The 19,840-nt window shown below is 40.2% G+C and overlaps 3 protein-coding genes across 5 annotated transcripts; all 3 read left to right on the top strand.

Annotated features, from left to right (window-relative positions):
• Positions 1-345: 345 nt before the first annotated feature.
• Positions 346-4,290, top strand: aldoca (aldolase C, fructose-bisphosphate, a). Of its 2 annotated transcripts, none has more exons than XM_032508138.1 (9): positions 346-456; positions 600-729; positions 903-1,114; positions 1,300-1,354; positions 1,452-1,612; positions 1,696-1,779; positions 1,909-2,083; positions 2,192-2,391; positions 3,547-4,290. In XM_032508138.1, exons 2-9 carry the CDS (start codon positions 618-620, stop codon positions 3,637-3,639), a joined length of 1,092 nt encoding a protein of 363 aa, XP_032364029.1. In that variant the 5' UTR covers positions 346-456; positions 600-617; the 3' UTR covers positions 3,640-4,290. The 2 variants fall into 2 exon arrangements, with proteins under 2 accessions (XP_032364029.1, XP_032364028.1); XM_032508137.1 differs by having other exon boundaries at positions 400-456; positions 591-729.
• Positions 4,291-5,526: 1,236 nt separating this feature from the next.
• srsf1a (serine and arginine rich splicing factor 1a) lies at positions 5,527-9,532 on the top strand. The gene is made up of 5 exons (XM_032508980.1): positions 5,527-5,972; positions 6,579-6,757; positions 7,691-7,863; positions 8,040-8,808; positions 9,226-9,532. The coding sequence occupies exons 1-4, from the start codon at positions 5,785-5,787 to the stop codon at positions 8,235-8,237; spliced, it is 738 nt and encodes a 245-aa protein (XP_032364871.1). The 5' UTR covers positions 5,527-5,784; the 3' UTR covers positions 8,238-8,808; positions 9,226-9,532.
• A 515-nt stretch (positions 9,533-10,047) lies between these two features.
• On the top strand, positions 10,048-14,716 carry dynll2a (dynein, light chain, LC8-type 2a). 2 transcript variants are annotated; one of them, XM_032508989.1, is made up of 3 exons: positions 10,048-10,303; positions 10,787-10,956; positions 12,911-14,716. In XM_032508989.1, exons 2-3 carry the CDS (start codon positions 10,825-10,827, stop codon positions 13,046-13,048), a joined length of 270 nt encoding a protein of 89 aa, XP_032364880.1. In that variant the 5' UTR covers positions 10,048-10,303; positions 10,787-10,824; the 3' UTR covers positions 13,049-14,716. The 2 variants fall into 2 exon arrangements, with proteins under 2 accessions (XP_032364880.1, XP_032364886.1); XM_032508995.1 differs by having other exon boundaries at positions 10,116-10,303; positions 10,791-10,956.
• The last annotated feature ends 5,124 nt before the right edge of the window (positions 14,717-19,840 follow it).

Here is a 19,840-nt window from a genome sequence, read left to right as displayed (position 1 = left end):
AAAATAGCACGCCATGGGGTATGGTTCAACTTAGCTTAAATTAGGTTGCTATAGGCATTGAGGGTGCTGACAGAATACATCACAAAGTTAAAACACTACAACATGTATGCAAAACTTCAATTTGTAAAATACTTGTGGCCATCCAATTTACACCAACACGGCAAGTTTAGAAGAATTACATTGAGAGTGAGTGACTGAAGAAATGCTAAAGTGGCCATATCAGCATGAAAAGCAAGCATCTACATGACAAAAAACACCTGTCTTCATTTAAATAGAACAATGATTCATCAAAAACCTTTTCATTTATGTGGGGCAGATGTGGGTGTACAAGCGCCGCCCAGGGGTGTCGGCTTATGAGGTGTGACATACTTGATCTGGGTACAAACTAAAGCTGACTGAGAGACTCCAGTCAGTGTTCATCACATCATTGGACAAGACACACTGGATTTCTGTCAGGTAAGAACTTTAATTGCTCATCTCTTTTTTTTAACTTTTCGGTTAATTCAATATGAATTGTTGAATGTATTAATTGTCATTAATATCAGCAGCTTTAAAAAATAAATAAATCATGAGGTTGCATCTTCTACCAAAGGCTGAAGGACAATCAGGCACTCAGGATGACACACCAGTTCCCCACACTCTCCGAGGCGCAGAAGAAGGAGCTCCATGAGACTGCTCTACGCATAGTTTCTCCAGGGAAGGGCATCCTGGCTGCAGACGAGTCTGTCGGTCTGTAGCACCCTTCCTTTACCTCAAACTGTAGAAAACATGTATGTCATTGATGTTACACTGAGATAATCACACTCAACAGTGAGTCCTGTCATTGATAAACACCATCCAGTTCATAGAGTGCAGTAAGGTTATTAACATATCAAATGCACAACACATATGTTCATTTTCAGGCAGCATGGCTAAGCGGCTGGCTCAGGTCGGGGTTGAGAACACAGAGGAGAACCGCAGACAGTACCGGCAGATTCTTTTCAGTGCAGACGATCGCATCAACAGCTGCATTGGAGGGGTCATCTTCTTCCATGAGACGCTGTACCAGCACACTGATAAGGGTGTAGCCTTTGTCAAGATGATCAGGGACAGGGGCATCATGGTCGGCATCAAGGTGTGGCTTTTTAGTTCCAAATAACATAAATGTGCAGCATCAAATTGTACCATCTCGTGTGGTATTAGGTGGATTTTCTGCTCAAAATGTGTATCATTATGGCAATGCATTCTGTGCTGATTATTAGTTTTTTCTGTATACGAGAAGTTGACATAATTGTCACTTCCCTGTTCCTTATTCCTCAGGTTGACAAGGGTGTCGTCCCACTGGCAGGAACTTGTGGAGAAACCACCACACAGGGTCAGACAAAACAACTTAGATCACTGCCGACATCACATACATTCTCCAAAGGATAATACAGGATAAACTATCAATATTTTTGTAACCTTTTCCACAGGTCTGGATGGATTGTCGGAGCGCTGTGCGCAGTATAAAAAGGATGGAGCTGTCTTTGCAAAGTGGCGCTGTGTGCTTAAAATCAGTGACACCAATCCATCTGAACTGGCCATAAGAGAAAATGCAAATGTTCTTGCACGCTACTCCAGTATCTGCCAGCAGGTCAGTACCTTGTATTATAAACCATGTCTTTACATGTATGTTATGCATCTGTTCTGTTCTGATAAGCTTTTCCCTTTGGTCAGCATGGCATCGTGCCCGTTATAGAGCCGGAGATTTTGCCTGATGGAGATCATGACCTGAAACGCAGCCAGTACATCACTGAGAAGGCGGGTTTCTTTTTTACTTACATATGGCATGTGCATGTGACATTATTACTAAAAGAGTAAGAAGTGAGACGGAGAGGAAGAGAAGTCCCTGTCTGCTGTCTCTTTGGTGAAACTATCTGTGTGTTGCAGGTACTGACTGCAGTGTACAAGGCCATGTCGGACCACCATGTATACCTGGAAGGCACTGTACTCAAACCCAACATGGTCACCTCTGGACACAGCTGCCCCACCAAGTACAGCCCAGAGGAGGTTGCTATGGCAACTGTCACCGCCTTGCGCCGCACTGTCCCCCCTGCTGTCACAGGTAACCCAGGGCGCTGTCCTCTCTGAAGAGGATTTTATTTTACGCAAATATGTTTGACGTTTGCAGCACCAAAATGAAAGTAAAGTGATATTCTTTTGTCCACCACAGGAGTGGCTTTTCTCTCAGGCGGTCAGAGTGAAGAAGAGGCCTCTATCCATCTCAATGCCATCAACAACTGCCCGCTGGCCAAACCCTGGATCCTAACGTTCTCCTTTGGCCGAGCCCTACAGGCGTCTGCACTCAGAGCCTGGAGAGGACATAAAGAGAATGAGAAAGCCGCCACTGAGCAGTTCATCAAGAGAGCAGAGGTACGTCTCCCTCTAGACACTTTACTTATGGGGGGGAGGGGGAATTCACCAGAGGCCCCACAATACAATATTAACCCTTGTGTTATCTTACCGTCAAAATTGAAAATCAACACTTTTGTTGAGGCTTGTTTTATCAATATTTTAACTTTTTCTTACGTTTTTGTTCCATTTTTCAACATTTATGACCCTTTTTTTCGATGTTAGTCCCTTTTTTGACATTTTCAACACTACGTGTACACTAACTTATTAAGTTTAGTTTTACAGTTGTTTTTTGAATTTATGGTCAATAATCCTCATTTATAGGAAATTATACCTAATGTTTCAGTTAGAATTATTTAGACTAAAATTAAAGAAACGTATGTTCACAGACTGGAATATGTAAACTTTTACTCAATAGTACATCAAAAACCACTTCAATTTTTTTTTCAAATGCTATAAAATTAAATAAGCCACCCCAAAATTAATCAAAAAGAACATTGATATAGGAAAACTGGTCAATTTGACCCAAGGACAACATGAGGGTTAACAGGATTATGTGTCACAAAAATATTATTGTGATATAAAATACATTGCGATATTCTGTGATTAATTGCAATTTGTCGCTTCGGATTTAAGTGTCAGCTAATTGATGAATGTTATTCTGGTACCTAAAAAGTTAAATTCTCACGTACAATTTTTATGATAAAAAGTTGATACTTGTCGTAGTAGTAGATTTATTTATTTGATTAGGACAATGTAAATGTAAACATTTCTGTAAATGCGCCAGTTGGCTAATTTTCAACTGTAGTTGCATGTTCTCCCCGTGTTTGCGTGGGTTTGCTCTGGTTTCTACCCATAATAAAAACATGCATGCTAGGTAACTAGGACTACAGTTGAAAAATAGCCGGAGCAAACCCATGCAAACACGGGGAGAACATGCAAACTCTACACAAAAAGGCCTGGACCAACTTGGATTCAAACTTTCTTGTTGTAAGGCAGACGTTCTTACCACTGAGCCACCATGCTGCGTGCTACCCCTGTGTATGGATACAGTATTGCCACGGAAAATGCTGTGACAATACTTTGCTGTATCGATTCCTTCCCCTACCTTTACTACTAACCAGTGTTTGTTTCCTATTCTGCGTTTGTTTGCTTTTTTGTCTTCTTTGTCCGCAGGCGAACAGTCTGGCATGTCAGGGGAAGTACCCTGGAGGAGATAACTACGGCGAGGCAGGCCAGTGCAGCTATGGTTCCTGTCATGCATACTGAGTACTTAGGGAAGCCACATTTCAATTAGCAGTGTATTTTCTTCTATTAACATAAAAAGGAGGAATTATTATGTAGATAATTAGGTAATTTCAGAATTCTGACACTCATGATGATGTTACATTAAAACAAATCCCTGTGATGATAGATGAGGACAATCAGAACATGGCTTTTGGTATTTCTAAAGCATGTAGTGAATAAAAGAGGTTTTGCTTTACTATAGTGATGGCTGTACAGTGTAATCTCGTGACAGTGCCATAACTGAAGCATTTACTACTTAGTATAACAAATAACTGGCCATGTGCTGTAAGTAAATTGATTTTAGACTGCAGAGAAATGGTGTTAGTTTGTTTCCAAAATAGTTAAAAATTACTGTTTTTCTGACATATCTTCATGGTTGTCCAAAGCCACTTTGTGTATGGGTGTGTGTGTACTTTAGTTTTGTTAGTACAATTACAAATGATGTACCAGAATTAGCTTCAAGCTAATTTGCCCCTGCAGTCCCTGGGTAGAAAGCACAATCGGCACTGCAGTGACTTAGAACACAATGGGATTTTGTGATTGTGTGTTGTCATTCTGAATAGTATTCCCTAATAGTCTGATAAACATAGTTCAAATGTAAGCATTCAAGCAATAAAACAGTGTTCAGGTTCAGTCTGGTGTGGACAATTTGTTTTATGTTAATCAAAGATGATGGGATGTGTTCGTTTAGACAGGACAGTTGGCCAAACAACATTAGTCACGCGTTTGCTGTACAAGAAACAAACTAGAGACAGCATGGAATGTAATGTGCATGTAATGTCCCATTCTTTTCCTATACACAGTAGTGTAAAGTATCTAAGTATATTTACTCAAGTACTGTATATAATTTTGAGGTACTTATGCTTTACTTGAATAATTCAATTTAATGTTACTTTGTACTTCTACGCTAATGAATTTCAGAGGGAAAAATCTCCACTAAATGTGTTTCATAACTTTAGTTACTAGTTACTTATTTACATTTAATATTGTAAATACAAATATGAAGCACCAGTTGCAACATTAAAGTGATACAATAAAATAAAAGAATATGCAGTATTCTGAAAAGGGCCATAATGAGTACTTACAGAGTATTTCTACACAGTTTGCTTTACCAAAGTACACGCTCTGAGTACTTCTTCCACCACTAGGCTACCTCTTGGTTTCTCTTTCAACTGTATTTTTTCTATTGATTCTGTCACATACATTGACATACAAGTAAATACAGTGTATTTGAAGAGAATGGAGAACTGGTTTCCTTCTTATCAATTTTAAATACTGAATTATCACATTGTTCACAAAACAGTATACTGTATAATAAAGCTAAGTAGAAACCATGTCTATTTAATGAACCAGGTCAAATTACGTAATTAAATATTGTAGGTCTATGTAGGATTTGTAGCCTACATACATATTTGCCTGGATTCAAGGTAAATATTGAATTGACAAAGGTTATTGTTGTAAGTGTTTGTTTTATTCTTCTGTAATTATTGGGATGGTGGCCTAGTGGTCCCAATTATTTTAGAGCTGTAACTGCCCGCATTTTTACAGCAACATAAATTATATGTAGCCTATGTTATTGTAGCCTATATATTTTTTAAATATTTTAAAAGCGTAAACCTTTAGCCTAAAATCTGTCCAGGGACTACAGATGAAAAATTGCCTTTTTGTACATTTACCGCAATATTTATGAATGCGCACTGTTAATAAACCATTCATAAAATTAGTCAATGTGGGCTATCATTATATCAGCTACATGTAATAGGCCTACGATGCTATAAAAAAAGAAAAAAGATTGATTGTCATTACTAACTATCCCTGGTCATTTCATTTGGCGGACTATTTTGTAAGGCGGATGTGTCCGCTCTGGCTGCGGTGTTTCCGGGATTCAGAAATGTTTCTGTAAAGGAGCGCGGTCCCTAACGAAACACGGGTAGTGGTGGGGGCCTCGTCCAGCTTACTGTTACCCACTAAATAGCCTAAAGGTTGCATCGCAAAACGCCCCCCGTTTGATTGCTTTCTTCTCTCTGCTCGACGATCTGCAAACTTGGATTCTCTGTGTGGCTCCGCCGACCGTTAAATCTCGCAAACAAACCGTTAGCTTAAGTAGCGAGCTTTCCATTAGCTGCCATGTCGGGTGTTGTGCGAGGCCCCGCTGGGAACAACGACTGCCGGATATATGTTGGAAATCTTCCTCCTGATATTCGCACAAAAGACGTGGAAGACGTGTTCTACAAATACGGGACTATTCGAGATATCGATCTGAAGAACCGGAGAGGGGGGCCGCCGTTCGCCTTCATTGAATTCGAGGACCCCAGGTAACGTCAAGGAGCCAACGTTAGCAGTAGGCCAAAGGCCATTGTGTGGCTAACCGACTCGTGTGCTAACGTTGGCTCGGACCATTCCCTGGGCTCACTACACCATGTTATCGTAACGAAACATGGCTTGTGCTGTTCCGGTTTCGATTTTGGTTTTGAACGTCACTTGTTTATGACGTCTATAGTAAAGATCCAGCCTGGTTAACGTTAACGTTACTTAGCTATGTCTATGTAACGCTAACGTCAGTTAACGTGACACTTGGCATTGTTTCTTGCTGGCTAGCTCATTAGCTAAGTCAATGCACCAATAACGTTGCGCTTGATTGCATACTATTTATCACAGTGGTTTTCCGTTGCAATGAATGCATTTCAAATTATTTGTTTCTATTTGCACAAATTGAGGGAAAATTACTGTAACGTTAGCTAGTTGCGTGCACGCCTGCACCGAGGATTAGCAGCCGTAAACCAGATCAAGCTTGCCGCCAGCATGGCTGATCCCGTCCAACACTGCATTCTCCCCATAATGAAACGTTAGTAATGTGTATCAAACCTCGCCGCCTGCCCTTTGTGTCAGCTGACGTTTAAATTGTAACGTTTTGTTAACAGAGACGCTGATGATGCAGTCTATGGGCGGGATGGTTATGATTATGACGGCTACAGGCTGCGTGTGGAGTTTCCTCGGAGCGGTAGGGGCTCGAGAGGTGGGTTCGGTGGCATCGGTGGAGCTCCCAGGGGCAGATACGGGCCCCCATCCAGACGCTCCGAGTACAGGGTCATTGTGTCGGGTAAGCAGTTATTTATTTGGCTAATTTTAATCTGCATTTAGGACAGTAAAATAGGATAAATATGGATCATACTTGCAAACATTCATTGTCAATATTATAAACCCTGGGATTATTGTTAGTCTTGTCCAACACATTAACTTTGGGCAATTGTGAATAATCCAGTTACAGTCAGAAGTGTTTTTAGAGAACATCTTTTATTAATTTGCTGCATGTACAATTTCAAAAAAAATATATATATTTGCAGATAGTTCATGCAGGGAGGCAAGTGTAGGACATGGGACCTGTTGTAATTGTCGTGTTGCTGAAAGTAATTAGTGTCCTCACATTCCGCTGTGGCTGTTCAATTAATTATCTTCACAATGTAAGACTTAGAGGAGGACAATGCTCATTGATCAACATATGCAAAGAACTGTACATGAGCCAGAGTTAGCCTTGAAGGTCAGTTTCTTTGGTCCCTAACCAAATGATTAGAAGGCACCCTAGAAAGTACATTACGTGTCATTTAGCTGACGCTTTTATCCAAGGCCGCACAAAAGGCATGTGTCATATCCACTGCGCCCTCACCACCCCCAAATAGATGACATACATCTAAATCTGTAAATTGAAAATATGCGCAGTAGTATAGTACACACAACTGACAAATTATGCCACGGTACAATGCATGGTACGTTGCTACATTTCATACTAAATACATTTATAGGATTACCAAAGTGTCAAGCTGAACCAGTTTCCACCTGTCTGCATTTTAACGTGTCTTCTTCTTTGGTCTCAGCAATTGAATGACTTGAAATACTCCAGTACCGCTCAATCCTGCAGCTTTTGTTTGGGCAAACAAGTCAGTTGTGTAATTCTGGTGTATGTTGAATTGTTGGCACATAAATCTGGGAAGTTCACCATACGTCAGCTAACATAACTTTGGTTTAAATGTTCCAGGGCTCCCTCAGAGCGGCAGCTGGCAGGACCTGAAGGACCACATGCGTGAAGCAGGCGACGTTTGCTACGCCGACGTTTTCAGAGACGGAACCGGAGTTGTAGAATTTGTGCGCAAAGAAGACATGACCTATGCCGTCCGAAAGCTGGACAACACCAAATTCCGCTCGCATGAGGTATGTGTACTGATTTGATCAATTGTGATGGATAATGTTTCTTTGCTGTGTCGAGGTGAGTACTTCAGGGTATGCTACATGTTTGAAACACACCTGGCCCTCATTTCCATCTATGGTATTTCCACCATAGGAAGGAATGTTGCCTTTTCAATGTCAAGTTCTCTTGTGTCCGCCAGGGAGAGACTGCTTACATTCGTGTGAAATTAGACGGTCCCCGCAGCCCAAGTTATGGAAGATCACGCTCCCGCAGCCGTGGCAGTCGGAGCAGGAGCCGCAGTCGCAGCGCCAGCCGCAGTCGCAGCAATTCCCGGGGCCGTGGCAGAGGATCGCCCCGCTACTCGCCTCGTCACAGCCGCTCTCGATCCCGTTCTTAAACCTTTCTACCACCGATGTGTTGCTCTTTTGATGTATACCCTCCTGTTTTTACCTCCTTATGAGTTTCTCCTAATGTCAGCAATTGATTTTTAATTTTTGCATTTCATGTCCCGATGTCCTTGTGGGTGATCATGGTATGTAGATGTACCCCCCCCACCCTTCTTTCGCCCTTTAACCCCCCACTCTCTCCAGCTGCTTTGTCGTTTTGTTTTCTCCCTCTCTCTCCCTTTCTTTCTATCCTCTGAATTTTTGCAACATTAGGAATTGGGCTGTGTTGAAATTCAAAAATGTTGAGTTGTCATAAACTGCACTCAATGTTTTTGCAAGTGTTGAAAATTGAGTTTTATTTTTGTTTTATTTTAAAAACAACACAGCTTTTCTTATTGGATATGTGGGGTGGGCTGTTTGGATGGAGAGCCCATTGCTTAACTGTATTTTACCCTTGTGTCTTCCTTTAGACATCTGAAGAGAAGGATTAAAGTGATTTGGAATAAAACCATTGTGGAGCACATTTCATTTGTATGGTCAGGATAGGACATCTAATTGAGGAGCAATCAGGTCGAGGCAATGGTACGCTTCATATTCCATAAATTGAACGTTTGATAGGTTGCTATTTCATGCATGTCATACTTAACAAAGCCATATGTGCTGTACTTTGTTTATATATATACCATTTTTAACATGCTACTCTGGCTTGTGACAGAAATGAGCAGTCCTAGATCAAGTGTTGTGATGTAACTGTAACATCTTTGCTGTCAAATGTAAAAAATCTGACTCACTACTTTTGTTGAAAACAAAGTCCCACTTTTAACTTTAAATGTCCTCATTGGTTAAAATGTTTAAACTTCAGGGAGCGATAGTTTTTGTGCTCAGTGGCTTTCTTTTTTTCTTGATTTGACATGAGTGCTCAAAAATGGAAATTAGGCCCAAAATTCTTGACATTTTATTCTAACAGTCTCCCTCTGATTTTCTTCCTGGTATTTCAAGGTTTTGATTGGAGGAGTGGCTCAGTGGATCCCAATCCTTGGAGCTGGATGAGTGGATCGATTAGGGAAGGGATAGGCAAGGATGGATGCTCGGAACGGGATCAGTTTTCCAGGATTCAAATGAGCGTTTGATTTCAGAACTAATTAACGGGAGTCCCAGAGCAACTTTTTTTTCTTTTTTCTATTAGGCCCCCTAATGCCTATTTAAAGTTTTTCAGTGGTAATGGCTTTATTTTACAAGAAAACGAAACTGAGGACCAGGAAGTTGGATCAAAGGATGGAGTCGTAGATGCCTGGTATGAAGGAATTAAAAATTTGGGAAGTTTGGATGGGGGTTTTGTGTGGGAGTAGTTTGTATGTTTTATTTTGCTTAATCTTGCTTTTTTTCTCTTAGCATTTTCAATAAAACACTTTCAAACAAGGACACTTTTTAGTTTTGTTTTTATTTGAAACATAAACCCAAATATCAGTGTGGCGTGTATAAATTACTTTTAGTGCTGTTTTTTGTAATATTAAAACCACAGTGTCTTACACTACAAATTTTCAAATAAAAACCATATATCTGTAAAGCTGACCCCAATGTAATGGGAAACCAGACCGTTGTATAAAAACAAGACTGCAACTCTAGATACACCAACACAATATCAGTGCATATGTTTAGTATTCACAGCTCCAGTGTCTCAGCTGTGACGACAACTGATGAAAACCCCTGTACACAGCGCACGCAGAGCCAAATGACACCTGCCCACGGCCAAGGTCTCGTTTCCTTTTAGCCCACAGTCAGTGGTGTATACTGCGAATGATGCATTGTGGGATGAAATAAGATGCCGGCAGACAGGAGCTGGAGAAAAACGCTTGGAACACACGGGAGGCTGCAGCTCAGCCAATGGCAGGGTGCAGCATGCAGCACAGGGGCGGGGAGCTGTTGGAGCACAGCAGAGAGAACCAACGTACCTACACGCTTATTGTGTAAATCTTTGTAAGGCAATTAGCCGCAGCGTCATCTCAGCCGTCTACCCCTGGCTGGGTGAAATACACAGGTTTTTGAAAATAAGTGTTTTCATTCGGCTCAAGAAAAGGTGAGTTGCAAATTCCCTAATTTGAAAAAAAAAACATTGACTTGCATGTCTTGAGATATTTCTGATTCGAGTTCCTCTCACGATTGTGTGTATGTATGGCTTAATGTATTTCGACTGGTTAGACATGTAGACTGTGAGGCATGAATAAGAGCAGGCGCAGTTGTGCCTCAGCACGTAGTTCGATACATTTTGATACTTTTGGTCTCCTGATGCAGAAGCTGCATTTATCGGAAAGTAATTTAACTCCACCTGTATCAAGTTTCGCAGCCAATCTATGCAACACTCAGGAAATCGTTTAGTTTGGAATATAGAAAACAACACGAGTTATGATTGAGGAATCAGTGCTTATGATTGAAAACGCTGTACCAATCTTCGGAGTGATGCTTTTGCGATGATCCTCCTGGCCTAAAAGCCTCTCCATCATCACCACGTGCGGTGTTAATTTTCAGTGCTGTGAACGCGTTTTTTCTTCTTCTTCCTCAGGCAGGCAGGCATCATCATCATCTCCATCATCCTTAACCATGACTGACAGGAAAGCTGTGATCAAGAACGCGGACATGTCCGAGGACATGCAGCAGGACGCGGTGGACTGTGCCACCCAGGCCATGGAGAAGTACAACATAGAGAAGGACATCGCAGCCTACATCAAGAAGGTGAGACAGGACGGCTGCATGGACGGCTCCTCTGTACGCTTACATCATTGGCTCCTGATGTGCAAATTCAGAGCCTTTGTATTCTCAGATCTATTTTAGGTTCAATGTGGAGAGGCTCTTACAATCAATTCAATTCAATTTCAATTCAATTTTGTTTATAGTATCAATTCATGACAAGAGTTATCTCGAGACACTTTACAGATAGAGTAGGTCTAGACCACACTCCAGAATTTACAAGGACCCAACAGTTCTAGTAGTTTCCTCCAGAGCAAGCAACAGTGTGACAGTGACCAGGAGTATTCTTTATTTATTTATATTTTTTTGTATTACTAAGGGTCCCTCCAAGTCCCCCCCAACCGACTGAGTTTACCAACATTTTATCACCAAACAGAAAGTGTTCACAATTTTTTTCACAAGTATTGGATTTTATTGGATGGATTTTATGTAGACTGATTTCCCAACATGATGTAAATCAATCAAACTGTATTTGTATGGCACTGTCGACACAGGCCAGCACAGTTCAAAGTGCTTTTATTAGGGAATGACAAGCTAATAACACAAGTAATAATGTAAAAAAACTCAAACAAGTAGAGACAAATGAACAAGAGAAATAAAATACTGAAATAAAGAGAAGGCAATGAAAAAATGATAAAACTACTAAAATAAAACTACAAACCAAGAAATAAACTAAAAACATAAAGTTGCAGATCCACATTTACAGATTCTTTCCAGCTTCCACTCTAAAAACCTCAGACCCACACAAGCGCCACCTGACCATAAAACTATTTTTTTCAAAAGCCAGTCTTAAAAGGGTTTAGGTTTACATTAGTTATTGATACTGTATGGAACTTTTCACTCATCTTGGATCAATAAAGGTTTATCCTATTTATTTGTTGTTCTAAAATAAGAAGAGACTTTATTTGTCACATACAGTCGTACGGTATTATACCCTAAGCAGTGGACAGCCACTTGAATGCCTTGCCCAGGGACACTTTGACATTTGGCCGGAGGAGCTGAAGATGCAACCGCCAATCTTGTGTTTTAGGGCCGACCCACTCTACATTAAAGGTCCCATGGCATGACAATTTCACTTTGAGTTTTTTAACATTAATGTGAGTTCCCCCAGCCTGCCTATGGTCCCCTAGTGGCTAGAAATGGCAATAGGTGTAAACCAAGCCCTGGGTATCCTGCTCTGCCTTTGAGAAAATTAAAGCTCAGATGGGCCGATCTGGAATCTTGCCCCTTATGAGGTCATAAGGGGCAAGGTTACCTCCCCTTTCTCTGCTTTGCCCGCCCAGAGAATTTGGCCCACCAATGAGAGAGAAACTTATGGCTTTCAAACGAGCAAAGTGGCAGTTGGTCAAGGCCACACACCCAATCTCCACCTTTTTCTCTCTCTCTCTCCCCCCCCCCCCCCCCCAAAAAAAAAAGAAAAGAAAAGAGGGCTGTAACTCTGCACCAAGGCTGAATTTTGGGAAAGAGACTTCAGATATGGTATTAGGGGACCACTAAGGATAAAAGCATCCAAAGGACACCATGTCATGGGAACTTTAACAGAAACTAATCACCAACTTTTTTACAGTCATTGTTTATTTTCTAATCAAAAATACCAAAGCTTTGCTGGTTTCAGCTTCTCAAATGTGAGGTCTGGATATGCTTTTCTTTAATAATGAGAGCAAATTCATACATCTTTAGGGTTTAGAATGTTGTTTAAATAAAACAAGCAGATCAAAGATTTCACCTTGGGCTCTGGGAAATTATCATGACCATTTTGCAATATTTTCTGACAATTTATACCCAAAAGTACTAATTCCAAACATGATCAGCAAATTAATTTCTGAAATAATTAAAATAATAGATGAAAACCTTACTCAGTAGGTTTTGTAGATTGCAGCCATTGGTCCTGGATTTTACTGGTTTTCACAGATCTTCTTCTTCTTTTTACCTTTTTCAGGAGTTTGACAAGAAGTACAACCCCACCTGGCACTGCATCGTTGGGAGGAACTTCGGCAGCTACGTCACCCACGAGACAAAGCATTTCATTTATTTCTACTTGGGCCAAGTGGCTATTTTGCTCTTCAAGTCTGGCTGAGAATTTCCTGATGGGCGTTGAGGTTTTCTCCCTGAACCTGAATTGGAAATGCACTGGTGGCTGATGTCTCCCATACACTAATAACGACATACCATAATGATGCAAACCAGGCCGTGCGCAAATGCATGGACTATACACTATTAAATGTATGTTACAGTAAGTTTACTTTTCAATAGTTGCCATTTGAATGCAACTGAAGTAGTTTTTGTTAATAATGTTAAATTCTAGGTTGTAAAAGATTTCAACGTGGCCCTTGATTGTAAAATAAAGGAAAGCTGTAGAATGTAATGGTGCATCCGCTTTCCTTCACAAGTGGCGTTGGTCAGTTAAGATGGTAAAATCATACTGCGTGCCCCAGTTTAACAATTCATTATCCAGATTTTAACACAGGAACATGGAAAGAAGTCGATGAATGGGGCTACATAGTCTTTTCACATGATGAGTTACTTCACTGCATTCCTTTTGATTTCCAGGAGAACAAACCGCATGAGTCCAGTTCATAGTTCAGTTGATATTTTACTAATTTAAAAGGAATTATGTCTGTTCATGCAAATACAAAACCTTTAATGTTTATTTGGATATAAAATATCCAATGGATTTCAGAAAAGATGTCATCCAACACACTTGACATTTTGGTACCAACGCAAGCCAGTGCATGCATTTCCAGGGAGGTTTAGTTTGTCACGTTTCACTGTGAGGCATGGTAGGGCAAATAAAGCTCCCAAACAGTTCTTTAGCCTGTAATGTCAGAGTAGTAACACAACAGACTGGTCACCCTAACCTCCCAACTCACCTACCTAGATATCAGTCCTAGAATCCTGTGTTTCTGCATGTTTGGAGGATAATGACCACAGTTTCTTTAACTGTCATCAGACCCAAACAAAAGCTCACCTTGAAGCTAAATAGTTTATTAAACTTTTGAGTGTGTAGATAATGGACTGACCCTGTGTAAAGCGGCGTTGGGAAGGGGATTTTTTAGAGAAAAACATCTGCAGTCAACTCTACCAAGGCTACCAACACCCCTGTGTTTCCGATTTGCGCGTCGTCTTGTGTTGCTCGTAATACTTTCAAGTTGCATTTACCTATGACCTTTTTATTTTTAGCATTGTCAGTGTACTGCCAGACATGCAGGAAAGACAAAGCATGTAGGAGTTTTTCTTAAAGCAGCTGCAAGGAGGCGTATCCCTTGTCCAGCACACTAATTTGGTTTCTTTTATTTAGTTGTGTCAGTATAATTAATTGGAAAGGGCAAAGCTTGATGTTTGGATTCTTTAAGAGGGCAGTTTGGAGGGATTTAGTCCTGCAGTTGGATAACACCACACATTTCTCGCTGTGTTGTAAGACAATGTTTTAAGTTGCTCTCTTGCGTAGTCCAACTATGGGTAAAATGTGTATCTTTCAAGTGTTAGCTTGGATTGACATCGGGAAGTCTTCCTAACTATTGTCAATGTTAACTGATTTAGTATTGTTTTTCTGGCATGTATTTTTGCTGTGTATATGTAGGAGTCGTTACAATGCTGGTAAATTTGCACAAAACGTGTGCCTGTCATTTCTCTCAACTGTAACCGGCTTGAGTACAATTGCACTTCATTAGAGTTATCCAGTAGGTTGCTACAGAACCAAAATCGTAAAAACTCGATAAAATAAAAATTAATTGTTAACTTATTACACTGTGGCCTCTTTTTTTTTTTGTTGTCGCTCCTTTTTTGTTGAAAACAATTTTTGATGGACATAAGTGGTAGAGCGGTTGGCTACCAATTGGAAGGTTGTAGGTTTGATCCCTGGCCCTGCAATCCAATGTAATGTCCTTAGTCGAGAAGCTGAACCCCGAGTTGTCAGAGTGTAAATGTGTGTAAGTGTTTGTCTGATGAGCAGGTGGCACCTTGTACAACATCCTTGGCCACAATGTAAATGTGTGTGAATGGTTCCTGTATTAGGTAAAAGTGCTTTGAGTAGTTAAGACTATAAAAGCGCTATATAAAAATAGTTCAACATTTTGGAGATGCGCAGTAAATCTGAATGGGGAAAGAACTAGAGCTACACAAACAAGATATAACTTGTAAACTAGTGAGCTTTAGAGTTGCAGGTAGGGAGATTGTGTTACCTTGTCCAGACCCATAGCGCAGCACCGCCTGCACAGGTATTCACTTCTGGGTATCTTTTGATCTCAGTGGTTGCACCTTTAAAGGTCAGCAGCAACGAGGCCAAAGTTGAAATAATTTGAACTTTGAGTGCAACACTGCGGCAATTTAGAGCAGTACGCAATGCCAAGGGTTGCGCGTGTTTTTAGTTGTCAGACCACAGTGGGCTACCCAGCTGTCTTTCAGGACCGTAAGCCTCCCTTAAGCTAAAATGTAAAGGAATAGTTTTGATAATTCTGAAAACATGGTAATTTGCCAATTTCACGCTTTCTTTGGATTGTCTACACCAGGGGTCTTCAACATTTTTTAAGCCAAGGACCCCTAAGCTAAAAAAGGAAATTGAGCCTACAATAATGTATAGGGCGACCAAGAGCCTTTAGATATACCTTTTAATGGGCATACGATACTAAGATGTTAAATAATAATTATTGACATGTTCTTATATTTATATATCATGTTTTAATGTTTAAATGTGGAACAGTATGTGTGGATGGCTACCTTACTTACAGGTCAGTAAGCATATCATACATTCATGCATTTATCTTTACAAATAATATGTTGGATTCATGTTCATGTATATTTTCAGACATGTACTGTATATAATATATAAAAACAATTTTTTTTAACTATCAATAATTTGGTTGCCCCCCTGCAGCAACTCTAAAGACCCCCTAGTGGTTCCAGTACCAGGGCCATAAAACTAAACCAAGAAAAAAGTTGTTTTAATGTACTTTATATTTGTTTTTTTCCTTCTTTGAGTCATCAGAATGCAGGAAACCAAATGTTTGAAACTTAATTTTTTGAGTGGAAGAATCCCAGAGCCCCGCTTTGGTTTCATAATCCTCCATATCTTTGAGATCTCACAGTTGGCAAGTATTCTGTAGAGACATGATAGTGGTACCAATCTAATCCCCTAAGTCTCCGCAAGAAAGGGAATAAGTCAAACACTATTTCCCAAAATGTCAAATCAGTCCTTCAAAAGAAGCTATTGTCCTACAGACAGCAATTATGATATGGTAGCAAATTGTGGTGTAACAGCACCATGCATATCCTTCTAATGTTGTCATAATACTATTATGCTTTTGCTAGTTGTACAATTCTACAATAAATCACAACACAATAGACAAACAGAATGGGACAACAGAGATCCACACAATGCAAGCTGACTGAGCAAAATGGATAATCAAGAGAAGAACATACTGTGTAGATTTCAGTATTCCCGTGTTAAAGCTGCAAGTCTGTAGCGTTGGATTAACTGTGTGTTTACTCTGAATAATTGAAGCTCAAGTGGTCTGGTGTGAAAAACAGTCCATAGCAACAAGTGTGTGAGACCTTCGGTCAGAGATGAGGAGCACAAACCACGTAACCGTGACATCAGTCACTGTAGTGTTGTTCTGGTTAACCATATGTTCACTACCATCCATATATCAATGCTGCATTCAAGTCATTCTTTTCTTTTCATTTCCACATTTCCCATATTCTCAGTAATTTCTTAAAGGGACACACCACTGACTTTAAATGTAATGTTTACATCATGCAGAGTACTACCCTGATGATCATTGCCCTAGTGGACAAGGAATCATGATGCTTAGCTGAACCGCAATGTAAAAAAACCCACATATTTTATCATAGAATCAAGAAAATAACCCTAACAATGATTAAAAAAAAAAGAAGCCTGCAAGTCTTTTATTCCCTAAACCAGTGGTTGGGAAGTGAAGAAAAAAATGAAAAATAGGGGTGTTTAACAGGGTCTGACAGAAAGACGCTTTCAAGTTGCATTATACATTGTACACTAGCATCTGTTTTTGGAGAAAAGACCCATTAGTAACGACTTGAAGTCATAATATCTCCCCTTTTGTAGCATACATTTTGACCATTCATTCTTTAACATATCTTTCTCCCAAGCCCCCCAACATTATGTGTAAGTGAAATACTACTTAGTTAGCCTAAAAATCTAGACGTGGCAGCGAATGTAATTTGCAGCTATGGTCAATCTAGCGACTTTCCGTTGGCTTGCAAGCTGGAAAAAACAAATTCCGGTCAGGCCAATCACATTGTGTATAGAGTTGGTGGGTGGGCTGAACATAGGGATGGCAGAGACGGTTCCGCGTGAATTTCCTACTACTTGAAAACAAAGAAGATGGCTGCTGCTAGCGAACAGCGGTCTTTCTAATCGGCTTTGGTCGCGACTCTGGAAGACTTGGAGTTAAACAACAAAGTCATTCTTACAAAAGGAAAATGTGTTCTGAGTTTTGCCGACCGAATACGGCAAAAGTTTAATTTATCAACTAGCGTTGCTGTGGTTGGTTGTAGCGCTATCCTATCCTATCCTAACCCATCGTATCCTATCCTATCCTATCGTATCCTAACCAATCCTATCCTAACCTATCCTATCCTATTCTCACCTATCCTATCCTAACCTATCATATCCTATCCTAACATATCCTAACCTATCATATCCTATCCTAACATATCCTAACCTATCCTATCCTATCCTATCCTATATAAAGACAACCGTTGACCCCGCCTCTCAGATTGAGCCCTGCCAATGGTGTCAGGTTACTACATAGTATGAGTACCACTTTAAATCTAAAGCATTAAAAATCTGAATAATCTGCTACAGACAAATGAATAATGTTTTTACTTCCCAGTTGTTATTTCAATCTTAATGTTAATCCTACATCAGCTGATTTTACTTATAAACAAACCTTCAGTCAGAGTGAACTCAGCGTGCAGAGCTGGGCCGCTTTTCAAGAAGGAGGTTTAACAAGCTCTGAGTCTAACCATGATCGCTGCGTTGATTCACCCTGAGATGGGAAACTCAAGAGTTTGGGGTTTCAGAACAGCTGATATGAGTTGGTTCAGTTAACTCAGAATATCGTGGACACAAGGAAATGCCATGCTTTTAGAAAAAACAAGATTTAGAGTCTGCTTAACACAGTTAATAAACCAACCCTAAACTGCACTAAAATGCACCTGATACAGACTGAATGAATGAATGAGGAAATGAAAGAGGGTGGAGACTGAGAGAAACTCAAGGGTTGGTTAGGTTCACAGGCTCAGTTACCATAGTAACTGACTCTGAGGTGACGTTACCTCCCTTTCTGAAGCAGAAAACCCAACGTTTCCCTCATCTCAGGGTTAACAAACTCTAAGAAAAAGTTAAAAAAGAGTTTTCACTAAACCTGCTTTCTGAAATGGGGCACAGGTGCTGTTAGATTGGCATGAAAACTTGTGTACACATGTCTGCAGGCAACAAACAGGAGCAGATTATGTGTCAGGATCGGGACTGATTAATGTTAATAGTTAATGTGTGTGCATTACAATGAGATGTAATCATAGAAAAATTCAATTTTTTATGTTTTCCTTCAGTACATGCCACAATATCACCAACAGCAAAGATGTGTTTGTTCTGTTTCAGTGACATGGCAGTGGTTTTCTCATTGACAAAAAAAGGATCATAAGTTGTTGTGTGTCATGTTTTGAGTTTGTGTTGAAGTTACGTGATGTCTGTAATTGGACAGCTGTAGAAACAAGAGCACGCAGAGCCATTGGAGCTGAGAAAGCAGACAAATTAACGTGACTAATGAATCATTTCTAGAGACAGACTGAGATCAAACTGAGACACTCTGTGGAGTTAACTGGAACAGTTTGCATAAATATTAGAAAATCATTTGTGCCATTCCCACATCTACATGCTTTTGAGAAAAAACATCAACATTTTTAACACATGTCCTTTTAGTAAGTGAAATGTATAAGGAATCAAAGCTCTTATTTGGTCTGTTTCACAGTAATACTGAATAATGTAACTCACTCTTTAAAACACAAGTGCGTCAGCAGCCCCCCCCCCCCCCCCCCCCATTCATACTGTATACTGTAGCCTCTGGCTGCCTTCATCCATCTTCCCACACAAAGCTGTAATTCATGGTCAGAGCACATTCACATGTAGACTTCACGGATAATTGACTGGACAGAGAAACGGCAGGAATAAACATTTAGATGAGGAAAATTCAGTTTATGTTTGGACTGTGGCCCTAAAACTTCAAACTGACAAAGATTTATCAGATTGTAGACCTCTTTGTTTCTGGTTTGTTAAGTGAAAATGATCAAGTCGCCAAACCTTTTTCTAACTGGTACTTTTATTATGATGTAAAAGCAAATCGAGCTCCAGCGGTCTCACACTGTTAAATTCCCACCAGACTGACACATTCAAATCCAAGCATCCTTTTATTACAACACATATCTCTATCCTTATGCTTATAAATGGCTCTATAGCTCCTCACACGTTCTTTCTGAAACACATTTGAACAGCCTAAAATGCATCAAATAGACTGTTGTTTTGGCTCAGGCTGAAAATATCCTCCTTCGCTCTCATTGATGTGGTTCATGTTTGTGCTCTGTAGATGCCTCATAGACAGCGAGATGACCAGTGGGCGGACTTTACACCGGCATAACAAGGAGGCAAATGACTCAGACTCAAACATCAGGGGATGTTGATAACAAAAGGTGCCACATTAATATGTTAATTCCAGTAGCGGTACACATTGGGAACAATACAGATATGAGCATGAACACTTACTTGCTTTATCAGCTTGTATTGTCTCTACTTTGTATAATGTTCCATGTTGATTTCCATTGGAAGCTGCAGACT

The sequence above is a fragment of the Etheostoma spectabile genome, chromosome 3 (assembly GCF_008692095.1).
Source record: "Etheostoma spectabile isolate EspeVRDwgs_2016 chromosome 3, UIUC_Espe_1.0, whole genome shotgun sequence".
Classification (NCBI taxonomy): Eukaryota; Metazoa; Chordata; class Actinopteri; order Perciformes; family Percidae; genus Etheostoma; species Etheostoma spectabile.
The sequence above is the reverse complement of the archived record's forward strand: the minus strand, read 5'-3'. Positions and strand labels throughout refer to the sequence as shown.

Bases quoted from the DNA above. Each gene is read 5' to 3' on its own strand.
- aldoca (XM_032508138.1), top strand. From the start codon at position 618: ATGACACACCAGTTCCCCACACTCTCCGAGGCGCAGAAGAAGGAGCTC. The intron at 1,613-1,695 runs GTCAGTACCTTG...CCCTTTGGTCAG, and splicing joins ACTCCAGTATCTGCCAGCAG to CATGGCATCGTGCCCGTTAT. The intron at 2,392-3,546 runs GTACGTCTCCCT...CTTTGTCCGCAG, and splicing joins AGTTCATCAAGAGAGCAGAG to GCGAACAGTCTGGCATGTCA.
- srsf1a (XM_032508980.1), top strand. From the start codon at position 5,785: ATGTCGGGTGTTGTGCGAGGCCCCGCTGGGAACAACGACTGCCGGATA. The intron at 5,973-6,578 runs GTAACGTCAAGG...TTTTGTTAACAG, and splicing joins ATTGAATTCGAGGACCCCAG to AGACGCTGATGATGCAGTCT. The intron at 7,864-8,039 runs GTATGTGTACTG...TGTGTCCGCCAG, and splicing joins CCAAATTCCGCTCGCATGAG to GGAGAGACTGCTTACATTCG.
- dynll2a (XM_032508989.1), top strand. From the start codon at position 10,825: ATGACTGACAGGAAAGCTGTGATCAAGAACGCGGACATGTCCGAGGAC. The intron at 10,957-12,910 runs GTGAGACAGGAC...TACCTTTTTCAG, and splicing joins TCGCAGCCTACATCAAGAAG to GAGTTTGACAAGAAGTACAA.